At 48.7% G+C, this 15,378-nt stretch overlaps 1 protein-coding gene across 1 annotated transcript; it reads right to left on the bottom strand.

Annotated features, from left to right (window-relative positions):
* Nucleotides 1–5,373: 5,373 nt before the first annotated feature.
* RASSF10 (Ras association domain family member 10) lies at nt 5,374–7,240 on the bottom strand. Its single transcript, XM_021685780.2, has one exon. It carries the CDS (start codon nt 6,961–6,963, stop codon nt 5,467–5,469), a length of 1,497 nt encoding a protein of 498 aa, XP_021541455.1. The 5' UTR covers nt 6,964–7,240; the 3' UTR covers nt 5,374–5,466.
* Nucleotides 7,241–15,378: the final 8,138 nt, after the last annotated feature.

A 15,378-nucleotide genomic window follows, 5' to 3' on the forward strand; every position in this document is an offset into this window, starting at 1 on the left:
GAGGGTGGCGGTGTGACCTGAATGAAGAGACAGGATCCATTTACTTCTGTGGTTTGAAGGCAGGGGAGGGTGAGACTTGGAGAGTGGTCTTGAGCTGGATAACCAACAATCTGATAAATTCTGCTAAGAAATGTGGATTTTATCCTGAAAGCTATGGGGACTCCTGGAGGTGTCTGAGACAGAAAAAAATTGTCAAGGGAATGGAGGAGAGGGGCAGAGGCTGGGGCAGCGGTCCTTCAAAGCCATCCATGGTTGGGCTACACGTGTTCAGGGACGTGAGTGTGGCCACAGATGCCCCAAATCAAGTGTGCATGCCTAACTCCACAGGCACAGAAGTCCTCAGAAGGCCCAACATTCCCTCCCTTGACACTACCACCCCCCTTTTCTTCATGTGCCCGGTCTCAACCGGAAATGAGGTGTGGTTAAAAATGCTGGGGGTTGGGGGGGCAGTTTCAGCACAGCCATGGTTGCTACCACCTTCCAGATGTGACTGTGAACAGCACACAGCTGATGGCCGAGGAGTCTCCATTGCTGACTATCCACCTGTGCCCATAGGGCATTCAGTTAAAAATTCCATGCTGATACATAGGGCGTTAATTTGCGGGGAGAAATTTTTTTTTCCATGGCAAGGACTTCATCTCTGACAGATAGACGCCCAGATATTTACACAGGAATTTCTCCTCCTATATCTTTTCCTAAATCCCCACCTAATAGATGTTTACTAGCTCCATGATTTTGAGAGTCACTCCACCTTCCTGGTGGAAATACTTGGACAAGACTTGATCATCTCTGAGGCCCTTCCAGTGCCAACACTCTAGAACATGTGAGGAATCTCTTCTCCTGACACGCTGACCCCTTCATGGGTATGACGTGCCTGGTGTATGGAGCAAAATGGGCACAGGATTTAGAGTCAGGCTAGGGTTAAAGTCCTGCTTCTGCTACTTACCAGCTAGATGGCCTTAGTGTCTTTATCTGTAAAAATTGGAGGTTAGGGTGGTGCCTGGGTGGCTCAGTAGATTAAGCGTCTGCCTTCGGCTCAGGTCGTGATCCCAGGGTCCTGGGATCGAGCCCCACATCGAGCTACCCGCTGGGCGGGGAGCCTGCTTCTCCCTCTCCTTCTGCCCCTTCCCACTGCTCATGCTCTCTCTCTCTCTTAAATAAATAAAGTATTTTTTAAAAATTGGAGGTTAGAGAGTTCTATCTCACAAGATGAATGCAGAGGAAATGCATGTGACGATACTCAGCACAAGGATCTGGCATTTGGAAAGTACTCAGCAAAAAATAGTTTCTCCTCGTCCTCCTTTCTTTCTGTTTAGGACAATCCATTTCACAAACATTTCCACACAGGAAATTTTACAAATTTTCCCTTTCCAAGAATTTAAAGATGAGCTCAGGTGTTATTTCACAGGTAGAAAGAAATTCCTGGAAAAGTCAAAACTGTTCTTTAGAGGCTGTTAATAGTGGGCTAATGTATTTATTTTGATTTAATTTTTAATAGGAGTGGGTAGGGAGAAGCACAAAATCAAATACATGTTATAACATCATCTTCTAAGAATAACCTTTTCTCATGGACTAAAGATGAAAAAAAGTTAAAGAACATTTACTTTTTATAAATCTGTTTCTCTTACGTGTTAATTCTCCTGCTCTTGCTCATGTGGAGTTTCTGCCCCTCCTGCTCAGATTGTTGGCAAGCTCTGATAGGAGACAAGATCGCTATTACAAAGCAGGTGCTCTGGGAAGACAAGGAAAACAGGAAGGAGAGAAAGCACCACATCCTCTTAACACTTCTGGTCAGACAATCCACATTTCTGTTGTAAGGTTATTTTAAGCCAGTGGTTGCCAGCCCTGCATTCCAAGAGCCACAAAGTACTAATTAATTAATTCTGGTTAAAATGTTTTCTTAACAAAATGTAGTATCTAATGAAAGCCAAGGTGTGGGGAAATAGGCCCCATCACCCATAGCATGTTGTTACTAGAACAAATCTTTCGAAAAGCAATTTGGCAATTAAGTATCAAGTCCTTAAATGTTTGTACTCTTTGACCTGGGAAGTCTCTTTCCATTTTACTGGGGAAAATGTACACATGCCCAAAGAAGCCTATTACAGCGTTATGTTATAACAGTAAAAAATTATCAGGGACAACCTACTTACATGAGAAGAGTTACAGGCACAATGCAGCATCCAACAGACGGGTGGAGCCTTTACAAGGTCAAAACCTGAGCATAAAAGCATCTATACAATCTCATTTAAATTATTTTCTTAAAAAAGAAACAAAATATGAAACCTTCACAATTCAAAAGTTCAGGAAGGAAAATATGTCAAATTTTAGCAGTGATAAGGATCTTGAGTGACTTTTCTTTCTTTTTACTGTTGCTATTTTCAGGTTCATCCTAAGGACCATAGTATATAACTTGTCTAATTAGCAAATTATCATCATCACGTTTTATAAGCAAACACACAAAGATACCAGATGAAATCTTTCAGGTTTGGGAGATGGCTGAGAAAGAGATACTTAAGATCAAAGCCATGATACATTCTATCAGTTTCCAACAAGGATGGGGCCTCGTCTTGTCCTCCGCGAGCTTGCCGGTTCCTCCCCAGGATTTCTGTTCTGCTCAGACACCAGGAGAGGGGTCACTTCTCCCAGGGGCTCTGACATCCTTAGTGCTGAGGCTTTCACCTCGATGTATTCATTCTCATTCTTAGTGCCAGGATGATTATTTTTTAAGTGAAATGATGTTTTTTCAACATCTAGAATCTATTAGGCACTTTCTAGGCACAGGTGTTGTGTTGGTCCTTTTTATATCCATATTCCGCCTCTCTCAGGCTTGCGAAAGCTCTTAGTAAAAGGAGCTATTGTCTCCTTTCTATTTTGGCACCCCTTCACCCCGCCCCCCCGCCCTTCTCCTTTCTCCTACCCACACAGAGAGTGCCTTTTGGGGACATAATTGATTTGGATGAAAGGAGAAATGGGCAGACTGGGCTGCCATTTGTTATAAACAGAGCTTCCACATTGCCTGAAGAGTTGACTGGAGAAGCATCTTCAGGTAGACAGGACAGGAAGGTTCTGGAAAGAGGGCACCAGAGAATCCCACAGCCCTTCTCCCTGTGATGTGGCTTAATTTGCTTTACAGGCTTCAGGCATATTTGCTGATGTCAGCAGCCTGTCAGAGTTTAAAATAATAATAGTGAAAAGGGAAACAGCCCCTTTCTGCCAGGCTGTCCTGTTCTGCCAACTTCTGTGTTCTCTTTTGAGTTAATAAACATCTAAGAACCACCTCCCCTACCACTCTGGGGGACCAAAAAAAAAAAAAAAAAGCACAATAATTTTAAAACCACCAGGTCAGCCCTTTGCCAGCATAAACCATTCAGACAAGTATCGTCTGTCACACTCTAATGAGGATTTTACCTCTGCCTCAAAAGGAAAGCTATCATTAGGCTTTGTGTTTACCAGATCAAATGATCATCTAGGGACAGTGGCTTTCTTTCGGTCCCCTCCTCATTTTAATCATGCTCAAGACCAAATGCATAGATGTTTTCTGCATCCGACGAAACTAAAAAACCATAATTATGCCAGCTAATGTCTTTTGAAAACATCAATTAAGAAAACGGCCATTTCATTCCCATTTTACTTGAAAATCTGAAATATCCACGTGTGCTTTAATAGCATGGCGGGGGGGAGAGGAGGGTTGTCTCCAAAAAGGACATAGCTCAAATGGTTTGAGGGGGTCAGGTGGGCAGGTCCCCGTTAGCAACAAGCAGACAGAGAATCTCTCGAAGGAAAGAAATTTCTTGATAAAGCAAGACCTTTTATGTTATCTTCACATGTGGTGTTGAAACTGGAGCCAGCCCCTCCATGGTTAAGCTGATACCAGGCTTCTGCAGCAGGCTGGTACCACACACACACCCCATTGTTAATACCTCCTCAGGACAGATTAGATCCCACATTCCTCAGAAGTCCTGAGCTCCAGAGGGAACAGGGCCAACAGGCTCCTTCCACGGGGCAACAACTAGCTACAACTGATAACTTTTCATTGAAATAACTGGAACAATTACACTGGGTCCCCACCAGGGCTCCATCACCAGCTATTAAGAGAGAGGGGTTGCACTCGTATCTCTGGGTGTGTGCAAAGGCATGAGCCAGACAAGAATAATTCAAGTCACCTTTAAGCTCACTTTTCTATGCATTTATCTGTGGCTACATGCCCTGGTTAATCAAATTGTTCACCCAAGGTGTACTATTAGATTGTTTTATTTTACGTTTTCTTTTGGGGGCCTTATCTAGTAAACGTTGATATTTGCACTCTCAATTTAGGCTTGGACAAGTAACTAATTAATCTCTGACCAAAGCTACTGAAGTTAGACTTGGGTTGGGGTAAAAATACCTTGAGGTCATGGTTGGTTTTAATCATATAGCTTAGTTCAAAAGCTGAACACTAACAAAGATCTTGGCTTTCAAGTCTCCGTTTCAACCAGAGTGCTCATTAGATAGCAACTTTAGTTGCACTTCACTTGAATTCTGCAACTTCCCTTTTATTTTTCTTGGAGTAACAGTGATTCAGTGGATGAAGCGACAACATGAATGAAAAGAAAGGACAGCAGAGGTCCCTTTGCAGGGGCAAATCCCAAAGGGTCTCGATTAAACAGTAACCAGGGATTATGTCTGCCAGGCTTCTCTATCTCAAAAGTGTTATGTTTGACTTTTGTAATAATAAAAGGTTATTTTAGGGAAAGGATTCTATTTTAACACATACTGTATTTGCAAGGAGGAAATGCAGGGTTAGACTTCCATACAGCTCAGCCTTTGAAAGAAAATGAAAGATGAGCAGTTTAGCAGAGGGGTAATTCCCCAGTCTGCAGGAAGGTAAAGAGCCAGGATTTGGGTGCCTGCGGGTTTTATCAGAGATGTAAGTAAGGCTGAGACCAACACCAGCACTCCTCTTTGGCTAGTTTTAACACGTTCACAGTCACAATTAACATTCAAGGAATTTCCTTTTCATCCAAGAGTTTCTTTTAAAAGCACTTTACGCCGCAAACTAAAGTTCTAGCTGCCATCAGTCTTTCCCATACAGAAGATTGCTGAAATCTTCATAATACTTTTTTTCTTTTCTTTTTTTTTTTTTGAAAATGGGTTCGGACCACATCAGTTTCCCTGGGGCTTTTGTTTTCCAGTACAGGTGGTTCTCACCACCTCCCTCCTTCCTTCCCCAGAAAGAGCTTGGAATGGAGACCTGGCCTCCCTGTCCCGCACCCCTCTATACTCACTGGGGAACCAGAGGAGCGCCCTCGCAGGACAGGTGTCCCCAGCCCCCCCCCCCCCCCCCCCCCCCCCCCCCCCCGGGAGGGCTGCCACCCCCCCGGGCGCCCCGGCCCACCCCCAGCCTGGTTTCAAGTCCCTGAGCCGGCCATGCCAGTGCTTTCTGCGAGGAAGGGAGAAGGGTCGTCCCCCTCTCCCCCCCTGCTCCTCTTACACAAGAGATTCGCACACAGGCACTGAGTCCGAGTCCTGGCTGTGCATAGAGCTCAGCCCGGTATCCGAGTCCTCGTCGTTGCCAGGACAGCTCTTGGCCAATCCGCGGGCCTGATCCACCCACACCTCGGCGCAGCCCTGGGGCCGGGGTTCCCGGGAGGGTCCGCCAGAGCCCAGAGTCCCATCGGGCGCTACCGTCAGCTCCAACGTGTGCAAAGTCTGGAGAAGGCCCTGCAGCTCGCACTCCTTGCTGTCCCACTGCTGCTGGCTGTAATCCAAGTCCGACTTGACGGCCTCCAGGTCCGTGTTGAGCCGGAGCCCGATGTACAGGCTGGTGCTGAGCTGCGTCCTGACCCGCTCCTGCTCCAGCAGCAGCTCGCCGTCGAGGCCGCCGTCAGGCTCCAGGGGCTCCTCCCGCGCCGCGAGCTCCTCCTGGCGCCTCCGCATCCACCTCTGGTTCAGCTCCTCCTGAATCTCGGCTGAGAGGCGCTCGAGCAACTCCTCCTGCTGGGCTCGCTGCTCCTGCAGGCGCAGCAGGTCGTCGCACCGCCGGGCCAGCTCCTCCAGCGCGGCCGCCTGCGCCTCGCCGTCCAGGGGAGCCGCAGCCGCCTCCGGCTCCTCTCCCGGGCTGGGCCCGTCGACCTCGAAGCCGGCGCCCACCAAATAAGTGTCCTGCACGTAGTTGACTCCGTGTCGCCGCACGCGGTCCAGGTGCACCTTGGCCTCATAGCGATCGATCTCGCGATCCAGCTCCCGGAGCCGCTGCACCTGCTGACGGATGGTGTGGTCCTGTGAGAGCACCAAATGCACCAGCGTCTCCATGCGCTCCACCGCTGCGCTCTCCGTGGCCCGCGGCGAAGACGAGCACGACGAGGCGGTGGACGACGAAGCGGACGAACAGGGCGACGACGGCTGCTGCTGGCGCCGCCGGTTGAGCTTGGCCAGCTTGCGGAAGGCCTTGCGCACCACTCGCCGCTGCTTCTCCTGGGTCAGAGCCAGGCTGGGCCGCGCCGGGACCCCCCGGGCCGAGCAGGGGCGCTCGCGACTGAGTACCACGCGCGCCTCGGCGCTGCGGGGGCCCGCGTTGGGTAGTGACGCCTCGCTGCGCACCAGCACGAAGCGCACATTCTCTTGCTCGTCGCCCCAGGCGGCCCAGAGGCGCAAGATGCGCGTCTTGTTCGGCAGGATGCGCTCAAAGCCCCGCCACTTCTCCACGATGCAATAGCACTGCGGGGGACCGCACAGCATGCCTTGCGGCAGCGCCTCGTCGTCGTCCTCGTCGTCCTCGTCCAGGAGTTCCCGCAGCTCCTCCCGGCCTGGCGAGTCGCCGGCCGCCCCCCGCCGCCGGCCCCGCCGCTGCCTCCGTCGCCGCCGGCAGCCGTCCTCCAACAGCACCCGCACCACGTCCGAGCAGGTGGTGCGGCGAGAGAGGCCAGACACCAGCTTCTCCTCCTGGCAGATCCACACCGAGATCTTCTTCTCCGAAGGATCCATGGCGCAACCAGGACGCAGGTGGCGGGTCGGGCTGGGCCCCGGCGGGGCGGCGGGGGCGGCGGGCAGCCCAGCAGCTCTGCGACGGTTTAGGAGCCTGGGAGCCTCTCCCCGTCAGCACTGGCCCTTCTGCCCGGTTGCGCACGGAACCGGCCGCGGCGCTCGGCCCGGACGGCGCGCTCTCCCGGGGCCGTGCGCCCGGGATCCGGCTCTCGCCTCTCTGGCTTTTGCCCAAGGTTCCCGGGGCCTCCAGGCTTTGCTCCTCCCCACGTGGCTCCTCCCCCGCCCGCCCCCAGCGCCCAGAACTACGGCCGGAGCGCGGGAGGCGCAGCGCCCAGAGCCGCCCCTCGCAGCCTCGCCGCTCCCCGAGCGCCCAGTCCAAGCCCTCTCTCTCGCTGCCCGCGGCGGGAATCTCGGCCCCTTCCGCGGACGCGCCGCACGGTTTCGCGTCGGCACGAGGGAGGACTCGGAGACCCTTCTGCTCAAGGGCTGGAGCCCGTGCCTAGGCGGGGATCAGCGCTGCGTCTCCCTCGGCCCACTGGCTTCCCTCCTTGCGTGTAGAGCTAGCTGTACGCACCTTGACTTTATCACCTTTCGCGGCCCCCCCCCCCCCCCCCGGTCCTTCAAGGCCGCGCCGTCTGGGGAGTGTCTTTTGCGCAGACGAGGAAACCAAGATGCGCGGCGTCTCTAACAGAGACGCTCCGACCGCATCGCGTGACCTCCAGCTGGGAGCTGTAAGCGCCCCATGCCTGGAACGCGGAAGGCCTTCCAGCCCTCCTCATCAGGAAGCAGTATTTACACATTTAAGGAGAAGTAGACGGGCCGTGAGCTCCTCGAGCAAGTGTAGAGATGGAGAGGTCTAGGCGTGAGTGGGATCTTCAGAGACCGCTCCAGGTTCCCCGCATGCATGGTCAATGTCGGTGGCTCCCCACATAGCCTTGGCTTCGCACAGCCTTCTTGGCCGGAGGCGCCTAATTCTAGCAAGATTTCGGGGCCTAAACCCCAGTCACGAGCTCTTTAGGAGAGCCTCCCACCTTCAGGACAGTGACAGTTTCTGGCATATCCAGTATCCAGATGTGGTCAAGAAGAGAAAAGAAACAAGTTTCACAGCCCCAGAAATCCAAGACCATGGTGTAAATGAACTTTTCTCATCCTCACATGTTGGTGATGATCGTCTTTTTGTTGCCAGACTTGCCCTCAGCCTGTCCTTGTAAGCACAGGTCTGATAAGGTCACTCCCTTACTGCAAGACCTTGGATGGCTGCCATTGCCTCCTGAATAAAGTGCTTTTATTCATTCACTCATGCACTCGGTAAATACTGAGTACCCACTGGCTCCAGACACAGTGCTAGGGATTTGGTGATGAACATACCACAGTCTTGGCCCCCAAGGAGTTCACAATCTAGGGAAGAGCCCAGCTGAGTAAACGTGACCAACACAGGGTCTCCTGGGCTCTGATAAGGGAAGTATGAGGTGCTAGCGGAATGCTGGAGTAGTATCTACCCAGCCTGAGGAAGCCAAGGAAGTCTCCCCCGGCGAGGTGGCATCTTAGGCAAGGTCAAAATCACCATTTGGGTCAGCCAAAGGAAAAACAGAGGGAAGAGGCAAGCAGCATCCCAGGCAGAAGGAGCAGGATGTGGAAAGACAGGAAATTGAGAGCATGGCAGTTACTCGAGCTACAGAAAGCTGAAGTGAGAGGAGGGTGGAAGAACAAGCTTGGATGAGTGAACAGGAGCTGGATCAGGAAGGGTCTCTAATACCTCGCATGGGGATTTGAACCTACCCTAAGGGCCATGAGAAGCCATAGAATGTGGATTCTGAGTTCAGACTATCTGAGTGAAAATCTTTGCCCTGTCACTAGCTTGGTAACCTTAGGAAAAGTATTTTGCCTTTCTGAGCTTCAGTTTCTTCACCTGTGAAATGGTGATAATAAAATACCCACCTAGTAGGACTCTTATAAGGATTAGATGCTGAGACCTGGCAAGTCCATGAAGGAAGTTTTGTTGGAGGGTTAGAAACCACGGGGTGTATTAGTTTTCCAGTGCTGTGGAACAAATCACCGTAAATTTAGTGGCTTGAAATAACACACGCCTATGAGTTCGTAGTTCTGGAAATCAGAAGTCCAGTATGGCACGGCTGGCTTCGCAGCTCAGGGTCTCCCAAGGCTATAGGCAGGCTGTTGCCTGGCTTGCGTTCTCATGTGGAGGCTCTAGGAGGGAACCCATTTGCACGCTCGCTCAGGTTGTTGGTAGAATCCAGTTCCTTGCAGTTGGAGGAGGGAGGTCCCTGTTTCCTTGCTGGCTGGCTGCTGGAGCTCGCTTTCCACTCCTGGAAGCCTTTCTTAGGTCCTTTCTGCATGACCCCCTTCATCTTCAAGCCAGCAACAGCATGTCGAATCCTTCGAAACCTCCCTGGCTTTGAGTATCTGTGACTTGCCCTTTCCTCACTGGAGAAACTCCCTGCCTTTAAAGGGCTCACTTCATTAGGTGGATTCACCTGGATAATTTCCCCGTTTTAAGGTCGACTGATTAGTAGCCTTAACTGTATCTGCAGAATTCCTTGTGCTGCGCAACATAACGTAACATCAGAAACAAAGAGTAACACCAGAAGGATGGAGATCATGGGGCCATCTTAGCCTTCTGCCTACCACAGAATGTAACATCATCTTTTCATTTTGAAAAATCACTCTGTTTGCATTGGAGGTGGTGGTGGGGGCAGGGGAGATGAGAGACAAGGAGGTCCTTTAGAGAACCTGTCATCTCCCTTCAAGAAGGAGGCGGTGGCCTGCTCTGAGCGAAGGGGCAGTGAGAGGACCGGACAAAAGTGAGCACTGTTGGGGAGGCAGGGCTTGGTAACAGATCGAGGCGGATTTCTGTCTCCCTAGCGTGGTATTGAAGGTCTCTGATAGTCTGGCCTAGCCCACTACCCCAATTCCTCCCTCACATGTTTAGATCCCTACCTCCTCCCCCCCTCACACGTGATGGCTTGAGCTTTGTTATCAGCCGCTATCACTACTGGATTTGAAGCTCTACAAAGGTAGGGATCATACCTGTTTTGCTCACTTTTGAATCCTCTGCATTTAGTACAGTGCGTGGCACATTCTAGGTTTTCTCAGTAGCTGTCAAATACATGGATGAACAAATGAATGAATCCTGCATTCTAGCAAGTCAACACCTTCCAGATCTCCTGATCTCCAAATATGTCTGTGCGGCTGCTTGCCACACAGCTCCACTTAGGTGTCCCCCAAACACCCCAAACATCTGTCAAAAAAGATAAGCCAAACCCGAACCTTTCTTCCCGAGCCTGCTCTGCCTCCTGATCCTCTGTCTCAGAGAATTAATGGCCCCACATTCACCACGCGAGATCTGAAACTGAGGAACACTCTCCATCGCTCACCATTTACCTCCTTTCCTACAAGATATTGAAGTTCTATGAGGTCACGGATTTTCTCTGCTTTTTTCTGCACGCAATAGACACTTGGCAAATGTTTGTGGAATGGATGAATGAATGAATAATTGCCTTAGATCAGACCCTCCGTAATTCTTATCTGGAACCTGCACTTTCTTCACTAGTTTCCTTGTCTCTGGTCTTGCCTTTCTCCCATACCCCCTACGGACAAATGTTGGATGACCCCCATTAAGCTCAGCAGAGACTTGGGGTCTGATGTCTGCTCTTCCCCCAGCCTGTCCATTCCAGCGACCCCCTTGTTCATACCGTCCTCTCTGACCCCCTGGCTAATTCCTACCTACCCTCCAAGTTTCAGCTGAATGATCACCTCCTCCTAAAAGTCAACAACATCCTCTCCAGGAAATAATCCAAGCAAAACTGTGCTTTGGGATGATTAATCCACATCAGTAGGTGGGAATAATTGAATTTATGATACACTTTTGGCAGGAAGAAGACTGGGCTGCAGGGGAGGGTGAAGAGTGAACTTAACATTCAGACTGTGGTCACCTAAACACTTTCATACTCACAGAGAAGATGCCTCCCAGCACATCTTGGACATTCTGCTCTTAATCCTCAGGGTTGCGCTTTCCAGCACGGTAGCCACTGGACATAGGTGGCTGTCGAGCCCTGGAAATGTGGTTATCTGAACTGAGATGTGCTGTGAGTGTAACATACACATTAGATGTCAAGGACTCAGTACAAAAAGATTTTTAATACCTCATTAATAATATGCTATATTTTTTACTTTTTTAAAAATATTTTATTTATTTGACAGAGAGAGAGAGACAGAGAGAGAGGGAACACAAGCAGGGGGAGTGGGAGAGGGAGAAGCAGGCTTCCCGCCGAGCAGGGAGCCCGATGCGGGGCTCGATCCCAGGAACCTGAGATCATGACCTGAGCCGAAGGCAGACGCTTAACGACTGAGCCACCCAGGTGCCGCCAATAATATGCTATATTGACTCCATATTAAAATGACACTGTTTTGGAAATATTAGATTAAATCCTTAAAATTAGTTTTCTTGTTTCTTTTTACTGATTCTTTCATGTAGCTACCAGAAATTTAAAAATACTTATGTAGCTCACATTGTATTTCCATTAGACAATGCTGTCTATGGGAAGACCCTCAATCTTGGAGCAGATTGTTTGAACCTCTCCAGGTGGAGTTACCCTAAGTGTCCTAAACAAAGTGCGTATCTGTCTTGGGTTATGGTCATCTCCAGAGAAAGCCATTGCATACCTTTTCTGGATAGTTGGAAAGTTTCTCTTTGCTTTATGATGTCCCCCAGAAAAGCTTCTTGCTGTCACATAAGCCAGTCCCCTTAGGCAGCCTAAGAAGCCCATTCTTAAGTCCTGCCCTGCAGCTGGATCCTATTGAAAGCACACACTGTTGCTTCCTGGACAGCAGCTCAGCATCCTGCCTCATCTACCAGCCCCAGTGGAAGACGCGTAGATTCAGGCAGTGCTCTGATCCAGAAATAGGAGAAAATATACAAAAAGATATTTATAACCTAGGGGAAGCATTCCTAAAAAGGACATTAAAAAGCAAAATTCATAAAACAAGAGCTCAATAAATGTGACCACATCAAAATCTGAAACTTCTGACTGAAAAAATACATGAGGATATCATAAATAAGGGAATAGGTGGCCAACAAACATGAAATAATGGCCAACCAGACCAGAAATCAGGAAAATATAAATTTAAGTAAAACAAGATCCACTTTCTCTGCTGGTAGACCAGCAAAACTTTTTAAATCAATAATAACACTGTTGGCAAAGACAAGGAGATACATTCTCTCATACACCACTGGTGTAAATCAATACATTTATTTTTGAGACAATTTGGTCCTATCTATTAAAAATAAAAATAGGCATACCCCATGCCACAGCGATTTCACTTTGTAGTATCTACCTTAGAGAAACATACATATGCTCAGGAGGCATGCGTGGGGATGTGTGCACTATACCATTTTTGTTTTAGCAAAACCATGGATACAATTCAAGTGTCCACCAATAAGGGATTGCCTGAATGGACAGGGGGCACCCATAGTTTGGAAGGCCTGGCAACAGCTAGAGCCAGTAAAGTAGATTTATATGCACAGGCAATAACAGATCTCTAGGATGTGTTGTTCTGTGCAAAAGGAAAGTTTCAGAGTGATGTATATGCTGGGATCCCATTTCTGTTTAAAGACCATATGCACAAAGCACATATACACGTACATAAAACCACATTGTATGTTTTCCAAGGGTACGGGTATCTGGATGTGCATGCGTACAGCCAGGTACCAAAGGATATTCACCAACTGAAAGCAGTGGATCTGTCCTGAAGGAATAAGATATTTGCAGAGGAAGAGGATCAAAGAGGAATTTAGCTTCACCCATAATGATTTTACAAGAATAATTCAGCCACATATTACCTAATTATGCAATTACAGTGTGTTTTACTTTTTTTTAAGATTTTATTTATTTATTTATTTGAGAGAGAGAGAGAGCACAAGCTGAGGGAGAAGCAGGCTCCCCACTGAGCAGAATGCGGGATGGTGACCTGAGCTGAAGGCAGACACTTAACCAACTGAGCCACCCAGCCATCCCTACAGTGTGTGATTTGAAAAAGTGAAAGGGCTCAGGTTGGATCAGTGAGTTCTGGTTCTCCTTTAGACCTTTTCTTCACCTGACAGGGTCTCCTGGCTGTGGATGCAGCCCGGGAAATGTGGCTTCTCTGTTCCCTGTCATCTGAAGGAAGTTATACAACCTACTCGTTTATCTCAAAGGGTCATGAAGATTAAGTGTACTTCTGGGGGCATGTGGGTGGCTCAGTGGGTTAAGCGTCTGCCTTCAGCTCAGGTCATGATCCCAGGGTCCTGGGATCGAGTCCTGTGTCCTCCTCGGGCTCCCTGCTCAGAGGAGAGTCTGCTTTTCCCTCTCCCTCTGCCCCTCTCCCCACTCATGTTCTCGCTCTAATAATAAATAAATAAATAAATAAATAAATAAATAAATATCAAATAAATACATAAAATCTTAAAAAAAAAAAAGATTATAGGTACTGCTGGCTGAGGAGGAGTCCAGTTGAGCACCTGGTTTAAAGAATGCGCTTCACGCTGGATTTTTTTTGGTCTCTTCTAGGCAAGCTTCTAAGAAGGCAACACAGTAGACCTTCTAAGAAGTTCTCACAGTGGTGGCAGAGCCCTTTGCTAAATGTCCCATTGTTGGATCTCACGGATGGCATGTCATTCGACTCTGGTTTTTTAATCATTTATCGTCCTTACACCTAGGAGAGGTAAGACATAGCGCCCTTGCCCATGAGAAACTGAGACCAAAGGGCAGGGATTGGCCAGTTTCCCAGCTCACAAAGCTCTGTAGGAGCTGGTATTTTGTCTGGAATTTCTACCTGTCCAATCTGTCAGTCACGGTTCATGGCAGCTGTGGAGCACCCCCAACAGGAACTTCCGCCCTTAATTACACTGAGCCGTGTAGAAGTGTGACCGGACCCTACCGCCTGAATCAGTTCCTCGCAATGATTAACCACAGAAAAGAATCTGGCAAATTGTGTTTATGGAAATGTGTGGTCGACTTCAAATGCATTGGGGGGAGTCTGGGAACTGCCACACTCCACCAAGGGAACTCATTCCTCACCAGACTGAGCTGGGGCAGAGAAGCTGGGTGTCATCCTTGGGGACATGAAGTCAACCAGTCACCTGCTCAGAATTGCCTGTGGTGTTTATTAAAATGCAGATTCCTGGGCTTCTCTCTACCCCTATTGAATTGGTGTCTCTGGAGGCAGGCCCAGGAATTTGCATTCAAAGCTATCCCCCCTGCCCCCAGACACCCGGGTGGCTCAGTGGTTAAGCTTCTGCCTTCGGCTCAGGTCATGGGATCGAGCCTCAGCGGGGAGCCTGGTTCTCCCTCTGCCTCCTGCTCCCCCAGCTTGTGGTCTCTCTCTCTGTCTCTCTGACAAATAAATAAACAAAATCTTTAAAATAAATAAATAAATAAAACTATCCCCCTGGGGATTCTTATACACACTAGAAGTTGACCCGGACTGCACTAGGAGGAAAAACACAGAGACAAGAATGCGCTTAGCAAGAATGCTCTTTAGCCATCTTGGCTCCAAAGACAGTAATGATATATAAAGGACATACATACACAATAGGATGTTGGCAACATATGACAGGTGAGAAAGAGATGCCCCTGGGAAGAGGGAGGAAGGATGAAACAGGACAGGGTGGGGGAGGAGCCGCTCATTCACTGTACTCCACAATCTTGTATCTTCGCTGGAAGCCTGTATCTTCAGTTGGAAACCTAGGTTACAAGGTGATAACATAGAAACGTTCAGGTAAGAGAGTCTAAAGTAGCAGTGACTTCAGTCATCTGAAAGACATTCTGGAAGATAGTTAGCATTCTTAGTTTTTGTTCCAACAAAACCAGCCTAGTTCCTGATTCACAAATCATCCTGGGAATATGACTTACAGTCAGAGAGAAGTCTCTTGAGCAAAAAAAGCATGGTTCACTCAATGGTCTATGACATCATCTTTGAACACTATGTCAAAAGGGGTTTTGTTTGATTAATTTTCATTATCTGTTGTTACCCAATTAATGAAAGGTGATACTATTAATGAGTGTGTGAACGAGACAGTGTCTTCGTTGCCACATCTGAAACATTCCCCAGCCTTTTCACCGTAGAATCGCCCTGACCCAAAGTGGGGCCTTTCTTCATTGTAGAGAGATACACACTTTCTCTCCAACCGTCCCAACTCCAAATTATTATGTGTCAGCTGCTCACCAGCCAGGACACAATATGAAGCCTGTGCTTGAGTTACTGCCATTTTATGTGAGCAAAATGCTAGCTTTCTTTTTTCAGTGAAGTCGATTGAGTTGGGAGAAGTTTCAATACCACAGTTCTTGGTTTGAAAGCATGATTGTTTTCGTAGCTGGCATCAATTGCAGAGAACTCGCCAACTCGCTTTAAGAAATAATG

The sequence above is a fragment of the Neomonachus schauinslandi genome, chromosome 11 (assembly GCF_002201575.2).
Source record: "Neomonachus schauinslandi chromosome 11, ASM220157v2, whole genome shotgun sequence".
NCBI classification, from domain to species: domain Eukaryota; kingdom Metazoa; phylum Chordata; class Mammalia; order Carnivora; family Phocidae; genus Neomonachus; species Neomonachus schauinslandi.